Source organism: Zootoca vivipara, chromosome 6 (assembly GCF_963506605.1).
Source record: "Zootoca vivipara chromosome 6, rZooViv1.1, whole genome shotgun sequence".
NCBI lineage: Eukaryota > Metazoa > Chordata > Lepidosauria > Squamata > Lacertidae > Zootoca > Zootoca vivipara.
The window spans coordinates 87,251,222-87,278,252 of NC_083281.1; the positions used below are offsets into that span (position 1 = coordinate 87,251,222).

General features: G+C 46.5%; 1 protein-coding gene across 3 annotated transcripts; it reads right to left on the reverse strand.

The window, feature by feature from the left end:
* Window positions 1-8,180: 8,180 nt before the first annotated feature.
* MIIP (migration and invasion inhibitory protein) lies at window positions 8,181-26,446 on the reverse strand. Of its 3 annotated transcripts, none has more exons than XM_035120919.2 (10): window positions 25,940-26,446; window positions 23,331-23,501; window positions 20,497-20,976; window positions 18,519-18,621; window positions 17,735-17,846; window positions 16,101-16,165; window positions 15,439-15,568; window positions 14,291-14,387; window positions 11,305-11,412; window positions 8,181-8,741 (listed from the first exon to the last, which is right to left on the reverse strand). In XM_035120919.2, the coding sequence occupies exons 2-10, from the start codon at window positions 23,484-23,486 to the stop codon at window positions 8,601-8,603; spliced, it is 1,392 nt and encodes a 463-aa protein (XP_034976810.2). In that variant the 5' UTR covers window positions 23,487-23,501; window positions 25,940-26,446; the 3' UTR covers window positions 8,181-8,600. The 3 variants fall into 3 exon arrangements, with proteins under 3 accessions (XP_034976810.2, XP_034976809.2, XP_034976812.2); XM_035120918.2 differs by having other exon boundaries at window positions 23,331-23,576; window positions 25,940-26,445; XM_035120921.2 differs by having other exon boundaries at window positions 8,604-8,905; window positions 23,331-23,576; window positions 25,940-26,445.
* Between the last annotated feature and the right edge of the window lie 585 nt (window positions 26,447-27,031).

Genomic DNA, 27,031 nt, shown 5'->3' on the forward strand with positions numbered 1-27,031 from the left:
TAAGAACATAAACGCCTGAGGTCAGAATCAAATAATTATAGAGTTGGAAGGGTATCTTTTGACCAACACGGGGCTTGAACCCATGACCCACAAGCAGGACATGAGCGCAGCACTCTCCAGACACACGATTCCCAGCTGCTAGTATCCAGATTTTGCCCTTGGTACTGGAATTCCTCAGGAAATTTCAGGAATTGTATTGTGGGGGGGGGGAGAGAGAGAGAGAGAATAAGGGATCTGCTAATGGCACAGCAATAAAACTGCTAGACCATTTGCCAAGCTAAGCAGGGTCTGGTCTGGTTTCAAATGGGATGTTGAGATCCCTGCATTGCAAGGGGGCTGGACTAGATGACTCCTGGGGTCCCAACAGTCTTACGATTCTATGAACTCTCAGCACCCTTAGCAAACAACAGCTCCCAGGATTCTTTGAGGGAATCAATGGCTGTTCATGAAGGGGCGTCATGGTGCTTTGAATTTGATTGATGCCTTACCGGCACCTACGTCCTTTGTCAAAAAGCCCATTATGACCCATGCTTTGCAGAGGGAGGGAGAGGCACTCTGGCGTAATGGTTAGAGTGCTGTGCATGTGATCAAGGGAAATCTAAAAAATGTAGTATAAACACCGACAACTGGAAAACACTGGCCTGCGAACGCTCCAGCTGGAGAACAGCCTTTACCAAAGGTGTCATGGGCTTTGAAGACACTCGAACTCAGGACGAAAGGGAGAAACGTGCAAAGAGGAAGGCACGCTTGGCAAGCCCTCACCGTGACCAACTCCCGCCTGGAAACCTATGTCCCCACTGTGGAAGGACGTGCGGATCCAGAATTGGCCTCCGCAGTCACTTACGGACTCACTGTTAAAACCATTTTGGTCTGAGTCGAAACAAAATAAGGCTACTGAAGATTTTTTTTGTTGTTGTTAAAACTGTGTTCATGGAAGACAATCTTACTCAGCTACAAGGGATCACAGAAGAAGTACCGTAGTTGTTTTGATAAGGAAAGCTGAAAGAGGGTGATACAAGAGAATAGGACCAAACTCCTTGGACCCAAGGTCCCTTCAGCCCCCCCCCCCTAAAATATTTGAGGAAGCCACCCCCCCAAGTTGATGGGCATTGCCATTCAAATGGTGTGTGTGCACAATGTCTTGTGATTAATTATGCAGGGTGGTGTTTACCTGCGCCCTCCCTCCCAATATTTTTTCAAGTTGCCATCCCCGGATAAGAGTCTGCTGCCCATCTAGTCCAGCATCCTGTTTTCGCAGTGGCCAACCAGATTCCTGTGGAATACCCGAACTCAGGACCCCAGCCCAACAGCAACTTCCCCCTCCTCAGAAGTTCAGAAATTCAGAAATATTATTGCCTTTGACAGTGGAGGCAGAGCATAGCTTTCTGTGGCTAGTAACTATCGATAGCCTTATTCTCCTCTGTGAATTTGCCCATCCCTCTTTCAAGGCCATCCAAGTTGCTGGCCATCACTGCCTCCTGCAGCGGCGAGTTCCGCAGTTTACATTTCCGCTCTGAATCCTCCATTGCTGAAGACTGCAATGGAAGGAAAGTTTGAAATTGCAACTGAAGGTTGCAAACAAAGGAAGGGTAACAAGAAGAAGTCTAAACATCCTTAGTGCCAAGTCATGATTTCATGGAGGACTAATTCTGATGAAGAGTAAATTAATCAGAGGTGTGGCCAGAGAGAACTAATCAGAGGTGCGGCTGGAGATTTGACATGAGAATGGGGTTTCATGTTCAGGAAAACACACAGAGAGCAAGAAATCCTCTCTGTGTGATTTCTTGCAATTTTTAGCTGATGTACATTTTCGTCTTTCCCCCAACAGCGGCTTCTACGAAGGCACGCTAGCTTACTGTTTTTGAGAGATTTCACATTTCCTTGTGTGGTTGATAATAGGCCACACAGATACGAGATTTTCTGTGGTCCCCACCCCCCCCGCTTTTATCAATTTTGTAACAGAAAGTGCCTACAAATCATAAATAGCAAACAGCAGGAGAGAAATCTTCAGAACCAGAATAAAGCTAAGTTAAAAACTAAACAAGAACTAAAGGAAAGGTCGACATTTAGTCCGATTATTTCTGTCTCTTTTCACGAGTTCCAGCATAGGAATTCCAAAATACCGGAACCTGGGATAGTCAGTTTCAAATCTGGCAGTGTAAATTTTTCCCAATTACTCATTCTTCTAGTCTTCAATTCAGTTCTCCACTAAGATAAAGGGCACCATTGGTCAGTTAATTTTAAATAAATTTAAATTTTACATAACACTTTCTTTTCTGTTTTTTTCCTGTTCTTTTTCCCTTCTGTAAGCTGGTTTGAGAGAGAGGAGTACGGTATAAATTCCTTAAACCAAAAAGTAAAACAAATAGATGAAAACCCACATGTCTAAAGGATAAAGACCTTACCATGTTCTGATTCAAAGTGAGAATGCGAAGAAGTGGGAAGAGGAAAACAATTAAGAATTATTCAGTTGGCAACATTTGTTAAAATGCAGCCAGGAATTAACAGTAGAAAAACGAACTTTTTGTTTGACATCTCCTGACCTTTCTGTTTTTAATCATCCCTTTTCAAGGAACCCACAGGGCAGTGAGTTCAGACCTTATCCACATTTCTTATCAAAAGAAAGACAGAAATCTCTGATTCATCCATTGCCAGGGTGATGCTTTTGTGGCATCATCAGATACTAGTTCGATCAGCGGCATCCCACACATTCCCTGTTCCTCAAAATGCTTCTCAAAGCTTTCCAATCAAAAAAGGGAGTTGCTTCTACACTCCCGCGCAGCTGTCCTGAACTCACATGGTTAAGGGAACTGGCACCATTCCCCACATCACTATAGACTGCTGTGAAGGCTGCCTTGAGACATTTATCGTTTAAGAATTTCTTCAATAAATCAATAAAAGCCGGCGGGTTGTTCGTGTTCAGTATAATTGCACCAGAGTGTAGAAGGAACAAATATTTCATTCAATATCGACTGGCACTTTGGATTTATCAATGGCCTCAGTTCTGCCTTCTAATTCCCATCTTTGGCAGTCAGTGCTGAAACACAATCTGGTTGTTACATTTTAGTTACTTTACTCTATGTGTGTGTGTGTGTGTGTGTGTGTGTGTGTGTGTGTGTGTGTGTGTGTGTGCAATCTATAAATATTCCTATTAATATTCAAACAACACCCCACCCCAAAAAACCAAGCCCATCTACACGAGAGGGAGAAGCAGCCTTGATGGGGTTTTCAGAAGTTTTTTGTTTGTTTGTTTAATGAAAAATCAGAGGCAGCAAGCATCTCTACCTGTGTGTAAAGGGGAGCGTGGCATTTGCTTCTTTTAAACTCATGGTTGCCCTCTGGCGGTTTAAATAAGTACATCTATTAAAAAGAAGTAAGATTTATTTTTATTTTTGAAAAAAGGAGTTCCCTCTGAGATTTGTGGGTGGTTTTCAGTCAATTAAAAGAGACTTTTAATTGACGCAACCATCCCTGGGGTGGCAAACGTCCCCTTCAGAAGCCTGATCCAGCCTTCCAAAGGTTGTAACTAGCTAAATCCTACTCAGGAGTAGATGCACAAAAATTGGCACACCTAGGATAGACATGCACAGGAATTTCAATGGGTCTGCCCTTGGTAGGGCAAGCATTGGATAATACCCCTTTTCACATATAATTGGTATGGAAAAACCGAGAAGGGCTATGGTGTGTGCGCACGTGAGAATATGGGGTGACACCTCCCAATCCTGTCCCTGTGGCGCCCTGAGGATATGTGGCCCCTCACCCCCCCCCCCCCATGAATTGGTGGCACCCCTAGGGTGGTTGTACCCAACTAGGTTTTACTCAAGAGTAGACCCTCTGAAATTAATGGAACGAAGTCATGTCCATTAACATCAACTGGTCTGAGTAGGGCTGGCCCTACACAACCCCAAATTTCTAAGCGATCTGCGGTTTAGGAGGTGACTCACCGCGAGGACAAAGATGGTTAGAAATGTAAACAAATATCATACTTTCCCGTGTATAAGGCTATGTTTCTTCTTTAAAAATCATGCTTTAAAAGTGGGGGTCGTCTTATACATAGGTAGTGCATAGGGTGGACATTTGATTGGTTGGTGCTGCGGCTGTCAGCGGCTATTGAGCGTGTTATAGGTTGCTGCGTCAATGGGCGGTGTTGATTGACTGATGCTCCAGCAGTTGGGTGGGTGATTGGCAGTTTTGCCTGTGAGCGATTTACAGCAACCCTGGGTAACCCCCCCCCCCAAGAAGCTCAACAACTCCCCCCATTTTGAGTCCCCCAAAATAGTCTTATACATGGGGGCGTCTTATAGTCGGAAAAGTACTGTCATTACTTTTTTTAAAAAAAACCACACTACTTTGTTTCAGTCTGACTTTATTGACAACCAAAGACTCCAACAGAGCCCATTGGGGGGGGAGCTGTAGCAATGGGCTCGCCTGGATCTCTGTCCAGGATCGCCCTAGGCGAGTTGGCTTTCGGGCGGCTCCTTGCCGCAGTCCAGGATACAGGCCTCTGCTGCGCTCCTCAAGCAAGCCCGACAACTCAGTGGGAGCCCTAGGTGACGAGACACCTTTGCTTAAAGGGTCTTACAACTGCCCGTTCTCTCCGGAGTCGTCGATGACAGGGAGGCTGTCATAGGAGGGGAATTCTAAATGGACAGGGAGAGGAATCTCGACCTCGTGGGGCTTGCGGGACGAGAGGCCCCGGAACCACGGGACGAAGCCGGACCGCTCACTGCTGCCCGGACATTCGGCCACCGAGCACATGACGCAGTCGTCCAAATTGCAGGGCTTCTCCTGCCAAAACTCAGAGGCCTTGAGGTCCAGCGTGATGTTCATGGCCCACACGACAAAGTGACGGATCCGGGCCTGCTTGTGTAAATCACACATGCAGACCCATGGCTGCCAGGGGTTCCAGTGGAAGTTGGCTGCCTCTGTGGACGGCAAGATGAGGAGGACAACTGAGAACATAAGATACGAAGCCAACCTAGATGGCTTTCATCCATTCATTCAACCAGAAAAAAATCCATCTCTAAAACATATAGGCATATTAAACACATAAAACGTTATATACAATGAATTGAAAAGGATGTTAAAAATTTAAAAAAAAAACAGCAGCTTTTCTTTTGGGAATTATAGAGACAGAACTACCTAAATTGTATAGAAATTTATTTATGAATGCTACTACTACAGCAGCAAAAATGCTACTTGCCCCAAAGTGGAAAGAAACAGAAGTCCCAGTAAAGGAAGAATGGTAAGATATCAAGATAACAAACTTTTTTATTATTATAAAATAATGGAACTGGTTTATTGAATATTTACAGATAAGGACACTGGCAGGCTCATTGTAATAACCTGCAGTTTCATAAGAGTATATATTTAAAGGAGAAAATTAAACGAACAAATTAAATGAATTTGGATATGAAGAAGGTATTAAAAATAAATTTAAGGAACCCCAGAAAGAGGGGGAAGGAAGACAAGCTTTGAAATGTTAAAATGACTGTAAAATTTATTTTACAAATTCCTTCCAGTAGCACACACAAAAGCTCATACCAATGACAAACTTAGTTGGTCTCTAAGGTGCTACTTTAATGTCGTTTCGACTACGCCAGACCAACACAGCTACCTACCTACATGTAAAATTTATGAAATGTATAAATCGGAAAAGTATATATTTTTCTTTAAAAAAAAAAAAAAGATGTACCGAAACTAACCACTAGCCCTGCCTTCCCCCCTCTAACCTCTCACTCTGGATCCCTCCCAAGCAGACGAAGACTGTGTCGAGAGGTGGGCTGCTCCTCTGGACCTCCCCGGCCGGTTGTTCAGCCATGTGCAGGACTCTCCTCGATTGGGGTGTCAGGCTGGGAGGAGAGCCAGCAGGGCTTGGGCTGCCCTGCTGCTGGGTAGCAGGGGCAACCTCTGACTCCTCTCTGTCTTGAGTTTGCACACACACTGTGACTCTCAGCCTCAAGCCCTGTCCTGGAAGGCCCTCCTTCTCCTGACCCCCCACCCACCATGATCACTCATCCCCCCTGCTTCTAGCACCTCCCAGCTTGTCCCTTCTCCCAGCTTGTCCCTTCCCTAGACTGCTCTTCCGTGTCCCACCTCCAGGAACTGGAATCTAAGTTGCCGTCTCCTGTGCCGCCCCCTCTTCCTCATCCAGCCAGTCCCTGACAACTGGACAGATTCATGGAGGACAAGGCTACTGATGGCTACAAGCCATGCTCTGCCTCGACATGTTTCTGACTCCCCAGTTGCTGGAAACTACAGGAAGGGATCATAGGGACCCAGGTGGCACTGTGGGTTAAACCACAGAGTCTAGGGCTTGCTGATCAGAAGGTCGGCGGTTCGAATCCCTGCAATGGGGTGAGCGCCCGTTGCTCGGTCCCAGCTCCTGCCCACCTAGCAGTTCGAAAGCACATCAAAGTGCAAGTAGATAAATAGGGACCGCTCCGGCAGGAAGGTAAACGGCGTTTCCATGCGCTGCTCTGGTTTGCCAGAAGCAGCTTGTCATGCTGGCCACATGACCCGGAAGCTGTCTGCGGACCAACGCCGGCTCCCTCGGCCTATAGAGCGAGATGAGCACTGCAACCCCAGAGTCGGACACGACTGGACCTGATGGTCAGGGTCCCCTTTACCTTTACCTTTACAGGAAGGGATGGGGCTCTGGTGCTCAAATCTTGCTGATGGGTTCCCCATCAAGCACCTGGTTGGTGACTGTGAGAACAGGATGCTAGACTAGATGGGCCATTGGCCTGACCCAGCAGGCTCTTCTGAATTTCCTTAGGTCAGTGGTCAATCTATTCTTGCATCCTGTTCTCACAGTGGTAGGATAGCCGACTAAAACACCTGATCTTGCAGGGATCTCCCCATGTTCTCGAGAAGACCCAAAAGTTGAGAGTGCCCTGCAGCCTGAGAGATCTTTACCGCTTCCCAGTTGTAAACTTGCACTACTGACGTATCCCAGAAGCCACAGCTCTGAACTCAGCAAAAGCAGCATCGCCAGCCTCTGCTTCAGGATGGAGATGACACCAGCTCTGTAGCTCGGATGCTTGTTCCAAATCGGTCCAGCAACGGAGCATGTAGATGAGAGGTTGCGTACCTGCCGCCGTGGCGACAGGGAAGGAGCCAATCAGCACACAAAGAATGCCCGTAGCATCCTTTGGAGTGTGTTCCTGTGCTCAGGGAGAGGGATAGCTCCCATGTTTTGGCTAGGTTCAAATTTCGGTTGCCCATATTTATTTATTTCTTAAAATTTACACGCTGCTCAACTGTAATAAGCGGTTTACGGAAAGGGATAGCTTATTCCAGAGACAGCCTGTGTGTGTCTTCAGCACAGCCCCTATCTCCATTGCAAAACAAACTTCCAAGGCAGGGCTAGCTAATTTGGTGTAGTATGGATTCCAGCCAGCAAGCGATGCTGGGAGTCTTAGGCCAGCAGGTTTTCCGCCCCAGCAGTAGGGTGCCCAGAGTCCCTGGGCAGGTTTGCTGGTCCTCAGTCTCAGTTCACCACCTGTGAAATGGGCGCCATTCTTTCCACTGCTGCTCTATGGGAAAATTATTGGCATGGCCACATTCTTGCCTTGTTTATACTGGGTGGTGCTCAACTAAGTTTATTGAAATAAATGGAAATGACTAAGTTAGGTCCATTCATTTCAAAAGGCGTACTCTGAGTAAAACTTAGTTGAATACCACTCACATTTTACAAACCAACATTTCTGCATTTAACATGTATTCAAGGCAGTTCCCTTCCTATAAGGATCTTAAGAGTTAAAAGTATGCTGCTAAGTTTTTAGCTCATCAGGTATTGGAGTTTTAGAGTTTCATTGTTTGTTTGCGTTTACGTACTTGTTAGCCTTTTTACAAACTGCTTAGGGACAGTTTTAAGCAGTCTATAAACATACAAAATCAATTAATAAAAGCAGCCTGCAACTGTTCGACAACACAGTTTTCCCGGAGGCAAGTGGCGTGTTTATTATCTGCCTTTTAGTAGACTTTTTTTAAAATATTGTTTTCATTCCATTAGGGTTACTTTTTAACAATTGCCTTTTATGTGTTTTTAGCTTTTTGCATTTTATCTACAGTATGTCCTTTTAAGTTCTGTAAGTCACCTACGGGGAAATGAAGGATGATGGTGATGGTGGTGGTGATGATGATAATAATAATAATAATAATAATAATAATAATAATGAAGTCAAAACCATATTTATTTACTTTTTTAAAAACAAGACAATTAAGAGACGCACACAGAGACATATCTTTTCCTCCACCAAATTAGTGTTTTTCTAAATGTCCTTAACTGCTACCATCCTTGGCTTTTTAAAACAACAACACGCTTTTTAATCTTTTGATTTCAAACCATGCTTCCATCATTTCAAGAGTTGTGAAAGGGCGTACCTGCCGCCGTGGACCAGAGATAAAAAGGCGGCGTATTAAAACGAACCCGTCCTGCAATTTCTCAAATGTCGCAAAGCGTTTGAGCGGCGTGCTGATGCAAGAGGCTAGCAGGCAACCTCACGAAGGAGGAGGCCCTGTTCCATAAACACACGTAGCTCCTCCTCATTCCCCATCAAGGACCAAAAGTGGAAAGTTCGAATCGGCGAGCTCTTTTAATTAGAAGTGGCTTTGTGGCATGGCGGCTTATGGTGCTTGCTCCGCCAGGAGAGGTTGCAGAGTTCAAATTCCGCCACGCGGGAAAGGTCCAGCAGTTCGTCGGTCCTGCTTCCTCCTGACACTCTGGAGGCAGCGATCTGGAAGCCAGATTTTTTTTTTTGTTAAGGGTTAAAAAAAAGAAGGGATTCAGCAAACCCATATAGGCCTGCACTATCTTAAGAATCTTTGGTGGGTCTGCTGCTGAGTTGCGGTCTTCGAGGCTCCTAAAGTCAAGACTCTAGTCCTCGTGATTCCGAACGATCTAAACAGAAATATATAGAAAGTTGCCTTATATACCGAGTCAGACATTGGGGCCCATCCAGCTCAGGATTGCCTGCACTGACTGGCAGAGACTCTCTCCAGGGTTTCAGACAGGAAATATCTCCCAACCCTACCTGGACCCTACAATGGTGATTGAACCCGGGATCTTCTGCAAGCCAAGCAGGTGCTCTGAGCTAAGGCCCTTCCCTGATCTTGCACAGAGACCTACTTTTGATCTATTAGTGAGACAAGAAATTTTATATCAGGTTGCCGGTTCTGTTCCAACCAATTGCAAATACAGGGAGCAAAGTTTTATTGAGCTTTTCGATCCAGCTAGCTCAGCACTTTTCTTTGTCGACAAGCAGTGATTTTTTAAAATGCCAATTGGCATTTGTACTAGATTTGAAATTGTTCTCATCTTTGCAATGGGTTATGATTGGTGTGTGTGTGTGTTTTTTCAATGTGTTGTAAAATTGCTTTGGGATGCTTTATAGGAAGCAATTAATAAATGTATAACATCTGTCCTGACTTGGCAATGGCTCTCTAGGGTCCTTCCCCACCCCCTACCCCGCTCTGCCTGGAGAAGCCTGGAATTGAACCAGCGACCTTTCGCATGCAAAACAGGGGCTTTACCACCAAGTCACAGCCCTTTCCAGCAGACCTAATCTTCCTACGTTTGCATATGAAGAAAAAAAACAACCCGGTTATTTTGAAGGGGAAAAACCACACAGCTTTTTGAACATGCATCCAACTTAAATACAGGAGTCCCCTCCTACAGGATAATACTGTAGTTTTAAGAGTACTTTTTTAAAAAAGAAACAACCAACAACTTTAATTACCATATTGGCCCGAATATAAGCCTCACCTGAATTTAAGCCACACCTTTAAAATTCATGGGGGAAGGGGGAGAAAAAAAGACCCGAATAAAAGCCGCTCCCTTAAAATTCTGCAGGCACTCACACCCATTCCGTTTTACTGTATGTCTGTTTCAGATATCGTAAAAGCCAATTTTTGTAAGGTTGCGAATTTAAGCTGCACTTTAACTTTTCACGGTTGGAATTTGGAGGGGGGGAGTGTGGCTTGTATTCGGGCCAATACGGTTCTTTTTAATGGAATATAATGGATAAATATAACCAACACCAGTAATAAGAGTAAAAGGGGCATCTAGAACCAGACAGAGCAGGATTAATTTCCCTACCAAAATAAAGAATAACAGATCAGAATTATAAGGTCCTAAGCAATACCATTTGGCTCCCATTGTCTCTGTAGCTTATTGCTCCTTGTTCCTCCCCAGTTTACCCGAGAAGCTCAGTCTGTGAAGGGGTTTGAGCTGGTTGCTCCACCTCAGACCACATGGCTATCACAAGCCACCCTTGCGTTCCTTTGCCAATAATTTAGAAACTTTTACCACTTTGTTGCTAAGCCAAGTTTTACTGCCTGTGCAACTTTCAGCAGATTCAGCAGATGAATCTGACCTTCAGATAGTTTGGAAGTAAACCATATTTTAAACTCACTAACATGTGGTCTTTTAAAGGGGACATTTTAAAGGTCTAACAGATTTAGTTTGTAACTTTACATCTCTGCTATGGTTCTCTCACCAAATGGTACCCGCCCCAAACTTGGATCTTTCCATCCAGGAATTCTCCTTTCTCTACGATATTTTTCTGAACCAATGTTTTCATTCAGACAAGCTGGCATGTAGAACGTTGATGTAAGTTTTAGCCCGTTTCTTGTTTATTTCCGATTTTGTTTCTTGGATTGTTTTTAAAGAGCTGCTTTTACCGATAATATTATTGTTGTTCTATGCTCCGTGTAAACCGCTTTGAGGTTTTGTTTTGCTTAACAACCAAGTGGTATGTAAATCTTATGAAATAAAATGAATAATCAAGAATCACAATCATTGCAACTCAATGGAAAACAGTCCAAAACCTATGCAAGATACATGGTACCCTCACTATGGAATACAGCTATAATGGAGAAAAATTTGCATAATTTGAGATTTTGCCAAGGACTAGAACCTCCATATACAAACCTGGCAATTCTGGAACTAGATAAACTGACAACAGTGATAGTCTCTTACTGGACTCTGTAATTTTAACTCGGATGCAACTCTGCTCATTTTACTTGCCTCTTTTTTACAGTTTTGTTCTTCACCTTTTAATTTTCATCTGATGTTCTAAGCGTTCTGTCTGTTTTATGGACATCACAAAATTAAATTATAAAAACCCTTTACAAACCAAGAAACATATCAAGAATCAGGATGGGGAAAACCGGAACTCAGAACCAAGAAACTGAACTCGAGAATCCCGCAGTCCGTGTTTGTGGTAACCCAGAGTGAAGCCTTCTGTAAGGTTTTATACACCCTGAATACTTGAGCACAATACCATTTAGCATCCTTACCCGATTCGTATGGCCAAGCGGCACATCTCCCAGGGATGAATGAAGGTCGAGGCTGCTGAGAGTGGGGCTGAAAGCTTGAACGGGGTTCTGCCAACCGGCCAAACAGTGCTGGGGGGGGGGTCACAGAAAGGGGGCATGCCTCATGTTAGGTATTAACTGCAGCCCCAAAGGGCTGCTTGAATGAATGAATGAATCTTTATTTGCATCAGCCATCGGCCAGAGCAATAAAACAACAATATGATATACAGTACAAAGAATAGAAATAAAAAGTGAGTTATATAAAATACATTTTAGGGTTTTGAATCAATAGTCAAATAGTGGATCTTATTCTGATTGCTCTAGCTAAAAAGCTTGCAACCTTCGCTGTCTACCTGCTCATCTTGATCTGCCAAGAGAAAGGACACTGTGGGCGACCCAGAACAGACAATAAAAGAGGGGTGATAACCTCATTCCTCAAGTCTTTATAAAGAGTGCAAGCCAGAAGGGCATGCGTCACCGATTCGGGACTGCCACCTCCACAGGGACATAAGCGTTTATCGTGTGGAATCTATCGTAATCTGTTTCGTGTGGAATCTCAAGTACAGCAGGGGGCAATACATTCAATCTTGCGAGAGTAAAAACGTGTCTATATTTTAGAATTGCTGGATTTTGCAGATAAGGTGCCAGAGAGTCGAAATGGGAAGGTGGAAAATAGTCATACCATGGGCAAAATTTCCTTATTGTGGCCAGGTTGTTCTGGTGCTCGGTGTTATTTAGACGCTGATAAATTAGACTGTTTGCTTTACTAAAACCCAAAGTGAGGAGCTGTTGTGGCTGTTTCTATAGAACTTTAGAGTCTGAAGGGACCCTGAGAGCTATCGTGTCCAACCCCCTGCAATGCAGGAATTTCGGCTAAAACATCCATCACGGAGGGCCACCCAACCTCTGCTTGAAAACTTCCAGGGAAGGAGATTTCTCACAAGGGAGACTGTTCCACTGTCAAACAGCTCTTGTGGCCAGGAAGTTCTTCCCGATGTTTAGTCGGAATCTCCTTTTTTGGGTTCGGGTCCTACCCTCCAGAGCAGGAGAAAACAAGCTCGCTCCATCTTCCATGTGCAGTGCCGGATTTACGTATAAGCTAAACAAGCTATAGCTTAGGACCCCACTCTCTTGGAATCAAAGGAAAAAAAAACCATGGATATACATTTCCAGAATAAAAGAAGAAAACAAATAAAACAAAACCTACATACAGCAACAGTGTTTTGTGTTGTGTAGGCTCCTATGATGTAATGGGCCCTGCCTGCTAGCCTGCTCCCTAAAATATCCCTGGTTTGCTCCTTTCTATATATAGGGTGCCTACATTCTACATGTGCAAATGGCTTTAGATACCCAGGTGGTGCTGTGGGTTAAACCACAGAGTCTAGGGCTTGCTGATCAGAAGGTCGGCGGTTCGAATCCCTGCAACGGGGTGAGCTCCCGTTGCTCGGTCCCAGCTCCTGCCCACCTAGCAGTTCGAAAGCACATCAAAGTGCAAGTAGATAAATAGGGACCACTTCGGCGGGAAGGTAAACGGCGTTTCCGTGTGCAGCTCTGGTTCACCAGAAGCAGCTTTCTCATGCTGGCCACATGACCCGGAAGCTGTCTGCAGACAAACGCCGGCTCCCTCGGCCTATAGAGCGAGATGAGTGCCGCAACCCCAGAGTCGGACACGACTGGACCTGATGGTCAGAGGCCCCTTTACCTAGGCTCCTATTATGTAATGGACCCTGCCTGCTAGCCTACTCCCTAAAATATCCCTGGTTTGCTCCTTTCTATATATAGAGTGCCTACATTCTACATGTGCAAATGTCTTTAGATACCCAGGTGGCACTGTGGGTTAAACCACAGAGTCTAGGGCTTGCTGATCAGAAGGTTGGCGGTTCGAATCCCTGCAATGGAGTGAGCTCCCGTTGCTCGGTCCCAGCTCCTGCCCACCTAGCAGTTCGAAAGCACACCAAAGTGCAAGTAGATAAATAGGTACCGCTCCGGCGGGAAGGTAAACAGCGTTTCTGTGCGCTGCTCTGGTTCGCCAGAAACAGCTTTGTCATGCTGGCCACATGACCCGGAAGCTGTCTGCAGACAAACGCCGGCTCCCTCCGCCTATAGAGCGAGATGAGTGCCGCAGCCCCAGAGTCGGACACGGCTGGACCTGATGGTCAGGGGGCCCTTTACCTTTACCTAGGTCCATAATATTCAACGCAAAAAAACAGCGACAATCTGTTGTTGACAAAGGACAGCTGGACATATAGGGTGTTAGCATTTGTCGCCCGGGGCAGTTGTGAGACTGCCCCAGACGACAAATTCTAACATTGGTAGCAGAGGTTCGGAACCCCATTACCTTCAGTAGCTTAGGGCCTCATCAGACCTAAATCCGGCCCTGTCCATGGGACAGCCCTTTAGGTATTTGAAGATGGCTCTCATATCTCTTCTCAGTCTCCTCTTTCCCAGGCTAAATGTACTCAGCTCCCTCAACCGTTTCTTGTAAGGCCTGGGATGTGCAAAATGCAAACTGCCCTCCCCCTGTCCCATCTAAAAAGAAGGTTGGCCTATCTAGCTCAGTCCTCTACACCAGGCATCCCTAAACTTCAGCCCTCCAGATGTTTTGGACTACAATTCCTATCTTCCCCGACCACTGGTCCTGTTAGCTAGGGCTCATGGGAGTTGTAGGCCAAAACATCTGGAGGGCCGCCGTTTTGGGGATGCCTGCTCTACACTGACAGGCAGCAGCTCTCCAGGGTTTCAGAGTCCAGGAATCTTCCCCAGCGCTACCCTGAGATGCCAATGGGGATTGAACATGGGGCCTTCTGCATGCCAAGCAGCTGCTCTGCCAAAGAGCTATGGCCTTAACTACATTCTTCGCTCTGCCAGGGAAAGGGAGAAGGGAGGAGACGCCAGCAATGGGCAAGCTGCTCCCCCACGGCGCCCGGCCCCACGGCAAGAACCGGGCTCCCCCAAAGCAGAAACTCACCGAGGGCAACGCCAGGTTGTCTGCAGGTTCGTAGCTTTTCCTGCGGTGGATCTTGTGCTTGTAGGCAGGGAGCAAAGTGGATCTCGGGATGCTGACCCTGCGGGGAAAATAAGGATGTAGGAAGAGTGCTGCTGGATCAGGCCAAAGTGGGGCCCAATGGGACCGGATGCCTCAATGGAAAACCTGCAAGCCGGACGCGAGCACAAGAACCTTCTTCCTTCCTGCAGTTTCCAGCAACTGGGATTCAGAAGCACGGCTGCCTCTGGCAGCGGAGGTGGAACATAGAAGAATGCATCCCAAACAGGACCGATTGAACCAGGAAGCTCCTATTGGGTTATGAATCCTCCCCAATAAAAAAATACATGACAACGCACACCAGCCCTGAGCAGAAAGGCCTCTGAGATTAGTTCGCCCTCAGCAAAGGTGAGGTAACTCACTAACCCCCTCTCCCTTTGGGGGGGGGGACTTACAATGAAGTGAGACTCTGAACAGGAGCACTGAGCAGTTCAGAACTGCGGGGGAGAACCCACAATCATGTGATCGCCTGTGGTGACTGGAGAAATCGCCCCAGGCGACCAGGTGGGGGGAAATGCGCAGAGGCCGAGGAAGAGCTGTTTCTTCCACTCCCCACCTCTATTTTCAGGTTCTCAAGTGACTATGCAGTGATTTGAATAAGGTACATATTAAAAGGCGGGTCGTATTTCTGACATTACAATGGACCCTCCGGATACAAACTTAATTCGTCCTGCGGGTCCGTACTTACCCCCAAAAAGTCCATATCTGGAGGCGCCGCTTCTGCGCACGGCGCGATAGAGTGCTTCTGTGCACGCGCAAAGCGCACAGACCGCTTCTGTGCATGCGCGCACGATGAAACCGGGAAGTGTACACTTCTGGGTTCGCCGCGTTCGTAACTCGAAATTACGTTACCTGAAGGTAACATAACCTTTTGTAAAGCCACTATAAGCAGCGATGTCACCAGGATTCAATCCCTGCCATGTCCAGGCTGGACTGGGAAAGATCTCCCTTTGAAACCCCGGAAAGTTGCCGCTGCCGGTCAGTGTAGACGTCACTGAGCTAGCTGGACCAAGGGTCTGAGCCAGCATAAGCAAGCTTCCCAGGTAAGTCTTCACCATCACTTACGGACTCACCTGACGAAAGCAGGCTCCACCAGAGACTCTGGAGGCCGGTGGGCTCTGGGGGTTTTGCAGATGGGGCAGGCAGACTCCAAATCCAGGGGCACCGCGAAAAGGCGTTTATTCAGCCGGTAACAGAAGACACCTGCGGAGACAGAACCGGGTAGAGGCAGGGATATGCGGACTTCAAGTGCCTCAAACAGGGCCAGTGGGGATTCTGCGGTTCCCCCACCCCTGTAAGCGTTCCAAGTTCCTAGTCCTTAGGATTGCTGAAGTTTAAAGTCATGTGGCGTGATGAAACAATGCGGGCCAAGGAGAGGCTGAGAAGGCAGGATTCACAGCTCTTACAAGCCGCCTTGAAATATCTAAAGGGCCATCACAAGCAAACTTGTTTTCTGTTACTTCAGAGGGCTGGATTCAAACCAATGGATTAAAACTGCAAGAAAGGAGATTCCGGCTAAACATTGCGAATAACTTTCTGACAGTAAGAGATAGTAAGTGGAACGGAATATCTCAGAAGGTAGTGGACCCTCCTTCCTTGGAGGTTCTTAAGCAGAGGTTAGCTGTGGTTCCTGCATGGCAGGGGTTAGGATAAATGGCTCTTGGCGTCCTTTTCCTGCCCTACGATTCTAGAACTGGCTGGGCTGCTGAGATGGGAAGATGGAATCTGACCGTACACTGATGGGAACCCGAGTCCATGTCCGATTCTCGATTGTGAGCAGAGGTACCCAGACCGTCTGATCTGCGGAGAGAGGAACGTTAAGAGTCATTTTCGGTTGCTCTCTGAAAGTCAGTGGCTGAGCTGTCACGCTGCATGCGGCAGGCTTCGGGTTCAATTCCCAGCAAAAAAATGAAATTAAAATCATCTCCTGTAACAGAGCTTAGAAGGACCCCTTAACAGAGATCCAGGATTGTTACTTCTCTCTGCCCCCCCCCCCCCCGCACTTTTAACACAAAGCATGACTAGAAACGGCAGCTGGAAATTGCAGGGAAGCAGAATTGGGCTAAATGTCCTCATGCAGGGAGTGAAAGCTTGGCCCGTGAGGCTGTTTTGCCCCACCTACCCCCATCGTATGTGATGGGGCCGCTGTGGGGCAGGTACAGACATGGCTTGAAATGAACAACTGGGGAGCTTTGAGCCCCCACCGTTGCCCCTTTGCTGGAGGAAGGCCCGGCTCCTATCACCTATTGCAGGGGGCTGGACTAGATGAACGCTGGGGGTACCCTTCCAACATTACGGTTCTGAGATTCTCTGATCAGCGGGGTGCATTTTGCTAGCGGAAGGTGCGCCCCCATTGGCTGGGAGCATTTCACATGCACTCGTCATTCACCATCGTCCTCTTCCTTATTTTTGAACGTTCCTCTTCAACCATCCCTTTGGCTGATTAATATTCTAAAAGGGACCCCTGACAATTAAGTCCAGTCGCGAACGACTCTGGGGTTGCGGCGCTCATCTCACTTTACTGGCCGGGGGAGCCAGCATTTTGTCTGTAGACAGCAGGACTAAGCCACTCTTGGCGAACCAGAGCAGCACACGGAAACGCCGTTTAACTTCCTGCTGTAGCGGTACCTATTTATCTACTTTTTGGCGTGGTTTCGAACTGCGAGGTTGGCAGGAGCTGGGCCCGAGCAATGGGAGCTCACCCCGTCGCGGGGATTCAAACCGCCAACCTTTCGATCGGCAAGCCTGAGAGGCTCAACCCACATCTCTGATTCATATTCTACAGCCTTTTAAATGGATCTGTGGGAAGGGGGAGGGGCGGTGTTATCGTTTTTTTTTTTTAAAAAAATATTTTTTATTAATTTTCTGAACATTACAAACAAAAAAAGACAAAGAACAGAAAAGGAAAATACAAAAAAGAACAATTAACAGAAAAAGAAAAAAAATTAGATACATCCAAACTCAGTTTTTGGGGAGCCATATTCTTATACCTTAACAATATAATACCCCTTAACCAGATTTTGCTCCCCTGTAATTCCTTTACTCTGTTGACTTCCTCCTCCCCCCCCCTTCCACGTTTCTATTTATAACTAATATGGCACTCTCTAATTCATTCCTCCATTCTTCATTCTAATTCACTTATTACATTACTATTCCAATCCAATTTTTACATACAAACCTAAAATAATTAAAAATTCTCCTTAGAATCTGGAATTGGTGTTATCGTTTTGTACTTCTGGTTTAATTATTTGTGTTTTTATCTCGTATTTTATTCAGTGAACTGCCCTGAGCTCTTTTGACGAAGGACTGTAATAAATAAAATAGTAATAATAATAATATCACCATCTACCCCAACCCCAACCCCCTTACCGCAGGTCCCGGTCGTAGATGCAGGCCTCCCTGTTCACCTTCCGGAATTCCTGCAGCTCGGAGAAGTACTGATCGGGTTTCTCCGAGAGGGAGGTGTCCATGTCGAGCAGTCCTGGAGGAGGGAAGAGGAAAAGGCAAGACCCACCAGGTCAGACTCAAGGGACAAATGTGGTCCTTTCAGGCTTCTCTGATTTGGTTCTCGGACCTCTCTGCAGGCCACACCCCCTCTGGTCCTGCTCCACCCCCCCCCCCAATATGTTTTCACGTGGCTGGAATATGTTCATGAACTCTCGTTTCCCTGGACAGAGGGGAGTGTGTGCGTGTTTAGAAACTGGACTACTGTACAAAGGTAAAATTGTACAAGTGCTGCTCTGGCCACCTTTCCTTCTGGCTCTGCCCACCAGCATGTGGCCCCCAGAAAGTTGCCTGGAAGGGAATGTGGCCCCTGGACTTAAAAACCCCTTTCCCAGCCCTCATAGATATGAAAAAATATAAATCTCTCTCTCCTGCTGTCCACAAAAATGATCTTCAAGGCACCCACAGCAATTTCATACAATAAAATGCGCAGATAAACAAAACAATATCCTGAAAATTGCAGGTAGACTGCCTCTGACCAGGCAGGCTCCATTTAGCTCTCACAAGCCGCCATCTTGATTTCTGGAAACCACCCCAGGGGCTACTGTTTTTCTTTTTCCAAAAAGCCAGTTAGGACTAATCAGGCTAGCTGTGCAACCTTTCATTTTGTTTATTTTGCTTGGCTCCAAAATAGATCGAGCCGCCGTACCTGCGATCCAATCGTACCCCAGGAAAGGGCGGACCGACCAGTCATCTGCCGGGATGGCGCACTCCTCAGGGTCAGACATGAACGTCACGTGCCCAGATTCCTTCTGCAACAGGGTTAAAAAATGCAGGCAGCCGGTTCTTTTGTTGAGATGACTCAATGAGTTTTGCCTTCGCTACTGCCACACGCACAAACCTTTCATTTGCCCACGTTTGGACAAATGCTACCATTCAGTTAATAAAATATTTATTAACACAGTAACACAAAATTTTATCTTAAGTTCCAGCATTTGGCCTATCAAGCCAGGTACTGTCTGCACTGAGCAGCAGTGGCTTTCAAGGGTTAAAAGGCAGGAGACAATTCCCAGCCATTGAACCCAGGACAGGTAGCATGCAAAACAGATGCAGTACAATTGAGACCTTTCACTGAGTTAGACCATTTCTCTTCCATTTGTATACGCTCCTGTTCAATATTTGGTTTCCACATATGGTAGGACTACAACTCCCATCATCCCGTTGGCAAAGGTGGCTGGGGATGATGGGACGTGTAGTCCAACGACATCGGGGAACACAAGGTTGAAGAATCCTGGCCTACACTGGCTGGCAGAGGCTCTCCAGGGCTGCAGACAGGATGTCCCTCCCAGCCCAACGTGGACATTCTGCATGCAAAGCAGCTGCTCTTCCACTGAGCAATAATCTGAACAATAATCTGCGTCCTTATCCTTCAATGTTCTTTCACTTTCTCGCACTCCCACCAGACATGGATAAAAGTACCTGAGACAGGGCCGTCTTAAGCGCCCCTGGCGCCGTGGAGTGACAGATCCCTCCGGCGCCCCCCCCCCCGCCCCGTTTCCCAGCACAGTGGGCGGGCAGGCGCAGCGCGGCTGCCACAGGCGCTGCTGCACGGCGCCGCCGCAGGCGGGCAGCCACAGCGCGATTGTCGAACCGGCGGACCGGGCAGGCGCAGCTTGCGGCACCCTCCTGGCGGGCCGGCGCCGTGGTGCCCTGCGCCACCGGGGATCTACCTAGAGCCGGCCCTGACCTGAGACAACTATTTGATGAGAAGGGGGAAAGGTTGTTATCTTGGAATCTAGTTACAGGTAGGTAGCCGTGTTGGTCTGCCGTAGTCGAAACAAAATTTTTTAAAAATCCTTCCAGTAGCACCTTAGAGACCAACTAAGTTTGTCATTGGTATGAGCTTTCGTGTGCATGCACACTTCTTCAGATACCATGCACATGAAAGCTCATACCAGTGACAAACTTAGTTGGTCTCTAAGGTGCTACTGGAAGGAATTTTTTAAATTTTATCTTGGAATGTAAGAGATATTGGAATTTGGAGATGCGCCAAGGTTTTGGCGGAGCGCCATCTTTAGCTGTACGGACAAAGAAAGGGAAATTAGAAACCTGCTAGAGCTCTGGTGGGTTTTCAGTTAACTCTTTCCCCAGGCAGAAACATTTATATTATATTATAATAATAACAACTGAGACAACGACCGGACCAACACAGAACTTTTTGGGAAGAAAAAATATGGACAAATAATTATTACACGCAGGATGAAGGGATATAGGTCTTCACTTGTGGATTAATAAATTACTATATATGTTAATTCGAATGGAAGTCACAAAAATTGCAGTTGTTGATTAAGACGAACACAACTGGAACAAATAAGACTTTGGAAGCGGGGAGTGGTGGTGGTGGGAGAATTACTGAACCTGTAATCCAGAAAGTGGGAGGTCACCCAAATTATATAATTGGCTATTTGATTAATTGTTATTTGATTTGGTATAATGAGGCCTGTTTTGGATTTTTCGTAATTGAAAACTAATAAAAATTATTGGGAAAAAGGAAAAAAAAAAGTACAGTACCATCCTTCCAGCAACAACCATCCCTGTTAATCTTCGGGGGTTGAAACACCAGCACTGCGGCGATGCCATAACCGCCAGCTGCCGACCCTTTAAGTAAAGACTTGCGACACACCCACCTTCGATTTCTCTTTAGATTCCTTGGCTTGAGGTGTGAGCAGGATTGGTTTCGGGGCTGGCGACATCCGCACAGAAGCTGTTGTCCTGCCTCTCCCCTCTTTGGCTCGTCCTGGGCCCGCCTGCTCTCTGGCCTGAGGCCTGTCCGTCTCCGGCAAGCTGTGCAAATATGGAGAACGCCTTTTTGCCTCCGCATGCCCCGCGGTTACCCTGGGCTTCCTCGGTCCTTTTGGGTGTCCGCCACTCACCGCGGTTTTGCGAGTTGATCTGGCGGGTGCTGCAGCCGGCGGAACGTGCATCACCTCGGTCTCCCGGGTGGTGGGACGCAAGCGCCCTCGGTGACGGCCCTCTCGCTCGTCCTGGGGCAAGGCGGGTTTCAAGGGGGAGGCGAAGTTGCGCCGTGCCAGCTGGGGACTCACTTCCACGGACACAATCACCGCAGAATCGGCCGAGTCTTCGGGGAAACGTTCCCTATTCTCTCTCTGGGAACACGGGCATAGTTGATACCAATGCCATGCACACACACGCACACACACAACATTTTATAAGAACTAAAGAGCCTAGGAAGAGCACTTCTGAATCAGGCCAGGGGCCCACCTGGTCCAACATCCTGCTCTCACAGATATCCCGCAAGCAGGATCCAAGCGCAAAGGTGTTCTCCCCTCTCGCAGTTTCCAGCTCATGGGAGCAAACTGGTATAGGCTGAATTTTAGCAGCCATTTTGCACCCTGAAAGGCATCCAATTTTCACCTCTGCACCTCTTTCCTTAGGACACTCGTGTCACATTTCTGGCACTGAATAACTTTGGCGCAGGATACCTTAAGGACTGCTTTATGCCACGTATATCCCCAGTTGAATGAATAAGATCAACTGGGGGAATCACTATTAGTGGTCTCTAGGGATGGGGCAGAAATCTGTTTCCTCCACAAGTGCATAAGGAATAATAATAATTTATTATTATACCCCGCCCATTTGGCCGGGCCTCCCCAGCCACTCTAGGTGGCCCCCAAAATAATATTAAAAACAGAATAAAACATCAAACATTAAAAACTTCCCTAAACAGGGCTGCCTTCAGATGTTTTCTAAAAGTCAGGTAGTTGTTTATTTCCTTGACATCTGATGGGAGGGCATTCCACAGGGCGGGCACCACCACCGAGAAGGCCCTTTGCCTGGTTCCCTGTAATCTCACTTTTCGCAGGGAGGGAACCGCCAGAAGGCCCTCGGAGCTGAACCTCAGTGTCTGGGCTGAACGATGGGGGTGGAGACGCTCCTTCAGGTATACTGGACCGAGGCCGTTTAGGGCTTTCAAGGTCAGCACCAACACTTTGAATTGTGCTCGGAAACGTACTGGGAGCCAATGTAGGTCTTTCAGGACCGGTGTCCTGCTGGATCAGGCCAAGGGAGGCCCATCAAATTCAGCATGGTGTTCTCACACTGGCCAACCAGATGCAAGCAGTACAAGAGCATTCTCTCCAGCTGAGGTTTCCAGCAACTGGAATTCAGCAGTATCGCTACCTCCAACTGCGGAGGCTGAGCACAGCTGTCGTGGCTGGTGGCAGCGATCAATAGTTTTCTCTTCCACGAATTTGTGTAATCCTCTTTTAATGACACCCACGTTGGTGGCAATCGTTGCCTCCTGTGGGATTATCTGTCCTGAATCTTCCAACGCTCTGATCTATTCATTCATTCATTGAATTTATAGAATACTCTTCATTGGAGGACATTCATCGGATGTCCATGAGTTCTCATGTTATGAGAGAGGGATAAAAAACATTTCTCTATTCACTTTCTCCAAGCTGTACATGTCACCTGTTACTCGCCATTTCTCTAAACTTTGTTGGCATCATCTGCCTGTCTCGAGAGACAATGGAGTGACCCTCCGAGGGTGAAGCCAAACCGCTATGTTAAAGGTAAAGGTAAAGGGACCCTGACCATTAGGTCCAGTCGTGACCGACTCTGGGGTTGCGCGCTCATCTCGCATTATTGGCCGAGGGAGCCGGCGTATAGCTTCCAGGTCATGTGGCCAGCATGACAAAGCCGCTTCTGGCGAACCAGAACAGCACACGGAAACGCCGTTTACCTTCCCGCTGTAGCGGTTCCTATTTATCTACTTGCATTTTGACGTGCTTTCGAACTGCTAGGTTGGCAGGAGCTGGGACCAAGCAACGGGAGCTCACCCCGTCACAGGGATTTGAACTGCCGACCTTCTAATCAGCAAGCCCTAGGCTCAGTGGTTTAACCCACAGCACCACCTGCTATGTTAGCAGCACCCAAATGACCTCCCCAGGGCACAAGTCCGGGCTGTGTGTATAGAGGTCCTGGGCTGCCCAGGATGACAAGACCCACCCCCCTTCTTAGCCTTGCTGACGTGGTCCAAAGTTAAGCAGAGCAATACATCTGGCCCCAGCCTTGGCTACAGGAGTTTCCGGAAGACATACAAGGCACCTTGCAACCGTTTTAGAGACTCCACTACAGATTTGTGGAGGGTTTTCTTCTCCCGAAGAGATCCCACAAGGACATCTCAAAAGGCAGCAGAAGTTTAGGGTCAGAGTTTTCCCTTCTCCTCGATGGGCTACCTTCCCAGGTTGACAAGAGCCTCATCTGCCCCTCGAAAACATCCCAAACGCTGCAACTTTCCCTAGGTCATTCTCCTCGCTCTTTTCTCACCCTTTGCTACGCCCCGTCCTCAGATGCGGGCCTCCAGACTCTCCAGATCCCAGCAGTCAGCTTGGCCAACCCTCGGGAAGCTGTGATCCAGCAATGTTTGTCAGGGCCCCATGGATTGAGGAGCCCTACATGCAAACACGAAACACAACCCAGCAGTCTCCCGACGCACCTCGCCCTTGCTGTCCGAGACCCACGCGCCTTGAGGAGTCGCTCTTTGTGATGGTGGCAACAGCTTGACTCGAACCCGCTCCCTGAACTCCTCTTGGTTCGTCCTCAGCCTCCGCAGGAGGTCCTGGTTCAAGTGTCGCAGCCTCTCTAGGTCCATCTTCTCACCTGCTTGCTTTAAAAAGAGAACAACATGGAAGGGGGTTGGACTAGATGACTGGGTGCCTGCCAACGCTACGTTCCTCCGATTCTATGAAAAGAAGGAGGAGAAAAGAAAGGAGATCGTTAGTTACGGGGTGCATCCGAACCCAGGTCACCTTCACAACCATGGATTTAAAGCACCACTTTTTATTTATTTGTTTGTGTCATAAAATGTATACATTGCTTTATTGTAGGGGGGTGAATCAAATGGTTTTCAAACTATTAAGTGAATGAAAGATCATACACAATAATTCTAAAAAAATAATCTTCAACTGGACTATTTATTTATTTTACTGCATTTATTTGTTCTCTCCAGTTACTCTGCAGTGCACAGAGTAAGACAAGGCACAAAAAGAGTAAGAAACAAGAAATAGTGCCCATGTACAAAACAGAACACAAAAATATTGCACTTATTACAAAAATTCTCCATTTTTGTGGCTTTTATAAGGCTAATTACTTGTTCTTTGATAATAATTTTTATTAGTTTTCAATTACAATAATCCAATAATAGCCTCATTATAACAATGCCAAATTATAATACAATTACTAATACAAATCATTCAGATGCCAAATTATAAAATTTAGGTGGCTCCCCAGCATGCTAGAATTGGTTTGATGATTTACTTTAATTCTGCATTCCAAAATCTTATTAATTTCAATTACTAATCATTACTTCTCAATATAGGTTTATTTACTTCTTCCCAGCCCCCACAGAAAAAAAAAATCTTTAGCCCCGTATATTTTCCCTTATTTCTTCCCAACCGCACTAAACTGGGTAAACTGCACAGACTTAACATAAGAGAACAAGAAGAACATACGTTTAGAGAAGATTGGAAAACGTTTATTGAATATACATGGGGAAAGTGTGTACATTTGAAAATGCTGGCAGCATTAAGATAAATTCAACAGTGTAATTAAGCTTTGATGGAGGCAATAATGGAATACTAAATGGTTTAGTTTTTGTAAAATCTGCAGGGATTTATGATATGCAAAGTGAACCATGGAAAGAGAAAAGGGGAAGATTGAATTTTTAAGGATGTTTAAATGAGTATTTTAAAGTGTAAAACAAAAAAATTTATTTAAAAATTTATTAAAAGAAATAAACAAACTGGGTAACCCCCCTCCCATAAGTGCAAGCTGGATTTTGAAGGGGCAGAGGAACCAGAGACCAAATAGCAAACATGCGCTGGATTATGGAAAAAGCTAGAGAGTTCCAGAAAAACATATACTTCTGCTTCATCGACTATGCAAAAGCCTTTGACTGAGTTGACCACAGCAAACTACGACAAGTTCTTAAAGAAATGGGAGTGCCTGATCACCTCATCTGTCTCCTGAGAAATCTTTATGTGGGACAAGAAGCTACAGTCAGAACTGGATATGGAACAATGATTGGTTCAAAATTGGGAAAGGAGTACAACAAGGTTGTACGGTATATTGTCTCCCTGCTTATTTAACTTATATGCAGAATTCATCATGCGAAAGGCTGGACGATGAATCCCCAGCCGGAATTAAGATTGCCAGAAGAAATAACAACCACCTCAGATATGCAGATGACACAACTTTGAGGCAGAAACTGAGGAGGAATTAAAGAACCTCTTAATGCGGGTGAAAGAGGAGAGCGCAAAATATGGTCTGAAGCTCAACATCAAAAAAACTAAGATCATGGCCACTAGTCGCATCACCTCCTGGCAAATAGAAGGGGAAGAAATGAAGGCAGTGAGAGATTTTACTTTCTTGGGTTCCATGCTCACTGCAGATGGTGACAGCAGTCACGAAATTAAAAGACGCCTGCTTCTTGGGAGAAAAGCAATGACAAACCTAGACAGCATCTTAAAAAGCAGAGACATCACTTTGCCGACAAAGGTCCGTATAGTTAAAGCTATGGTTTTCCCAGTAGTGATGTATGGAAGTGAGAGCTGGACCATAAAGAAGGCTGATCGCCGAATAATTGATGCTTTTGAATTATGGTGCTGGAGGAGACTCCTGAGAGTCCCATGGACTGCAAGAAGATCAAACCTATCCATTCTGAAGGAAATCAGCCCTGAGTGCTCACTGGCAGGACAGATCCTGAAGCTGAGGCTCCAATACTTTGGCCACCTCTTGAGAAGAGAAGACTTCCTGGAAAAGACCGTGATGTTGGGAAAGATTGAGGGCACAAGGAGAAGGGGACGACAGAGGACGAGATGGTTGGACAGTGTTCTCGAAGCTACGAACATGAGTTTGACCAAACTGCGGGAGGCAGTGCAAGACAGGAGTGCCTGGCGTGCTCTGGTCCATGGGGTCACGAAGAGTCGCGACACGACTAAACAACTAAACAACAACCCCCCCACCTCGCCCCATAAACTCCCCCCCTCTATTTCCAACCGCCCACCCAACACCCCCGAGAGCAAAGGGACGCGCCGCTTCACTCACCCATTCAACTCTCCCGTCGGTTTCCTACTTTGTAGCAAAAGCCAAGCTTCCGAACGCCTCCTGATTGGCCGGCTCCGCCTTCCCAACCCAGCATGCATTGCACCAACCGCCTGTTACTTTCACTCTTAAAGGGGCCTCTCCCTCTCACTTCTTCGCGCCTCCAATGCCGGTAGGACATTGCGCCTCAATATTTGTGTAAGAAATTAAATCATGCCATGGTCATTTGAGCTCTGCCCTTTTATCGAGACGTTCAACGGGTTCACCCTCTTATCGAGATATTTGATAGATCAACTCTTCAATCCAAAATTGTCTTAATATATAAATGTCAAGAACAGCAATGTGTGTGTGTTTATCTGTTTATCTCCCCAATATTTATTTCCACAGCTGAATGGATATCTTACGATTATCAACCCCATTTGGATATTTATTTGGACATATAGACAGCCTATATTACTGCACATACCAGTATCAGTGGTTAGGGTCAATAGAATGCTTTTTATTGTTTAATGCCAGCTGATGATGTTGTTTTGCAAACTTAAAAAGTAAAATTCCCCGAGCGCGGGATGTTCCAAGAGGGCTGGTGGGTTCCTTGCACTAAGCAGGGGGGCTGGGGAGTCTTACAGCACCACCAACCCAGTGCCCTCCTTTTTTTTAAAAAAAAAGCACAAGTTCCTAGTCCTTATTACTCTTTTTCTATGGTGTGGCACAATTTCATTTCTTATACAGCGAGTAAAATCAACAACAACCATCTCCTCAAACTTTGGATATTTGGAAACACACTATTCCTGTCTACATGCTTCTTTACTTTCATGGTTTCTGATCCAGATGTTTTATAATGTGCATGCCAGGAACAAAGGAAGTCACTCAATCTTGGTTCATATGGTTTTCTCTTTTTCTTTTTCCTAATTTGCTCTTCCTCCATTGCTACAGCCTTGTTGTCATTACATGCATGTGATCACCGTTTGAGAACAACAAGAAGTTACTAGTTCTCAAGCTTGCAGAGGCAAATTTGAAAGTCTCTGCCTGCGGAGAGGGTGGTGAGCGCCTGGCAGGGGGGGAAATGTCAAGATGACAAAGGTTCAGGAGCTCAGA

Bases quoted from the DNA above. Each gene is read 5' to 3' on its own strand.
- MIIP (XM_035120919.2), bottom strand. From the start codon at position 23,486: ATGGACCTAGAGAGGCTGCGACACTTGAACCAGGACCTCCTGCGGAGG. The intron at 17,847-18,518 runs GTACGGCGGCTC...TCCCTCCTCCAG, and splicing joins GGGGTACGATTGGATCGCAG to GACTGCTCGACATGGACACC. The intron at 15,569-16,100 runs GTACGGTCAGAT...CTGTCTCCGCAG, and splicing joins GGACTCGGGTTCCCATCAGT to GTGTCTTCTGTTACCGGCTG.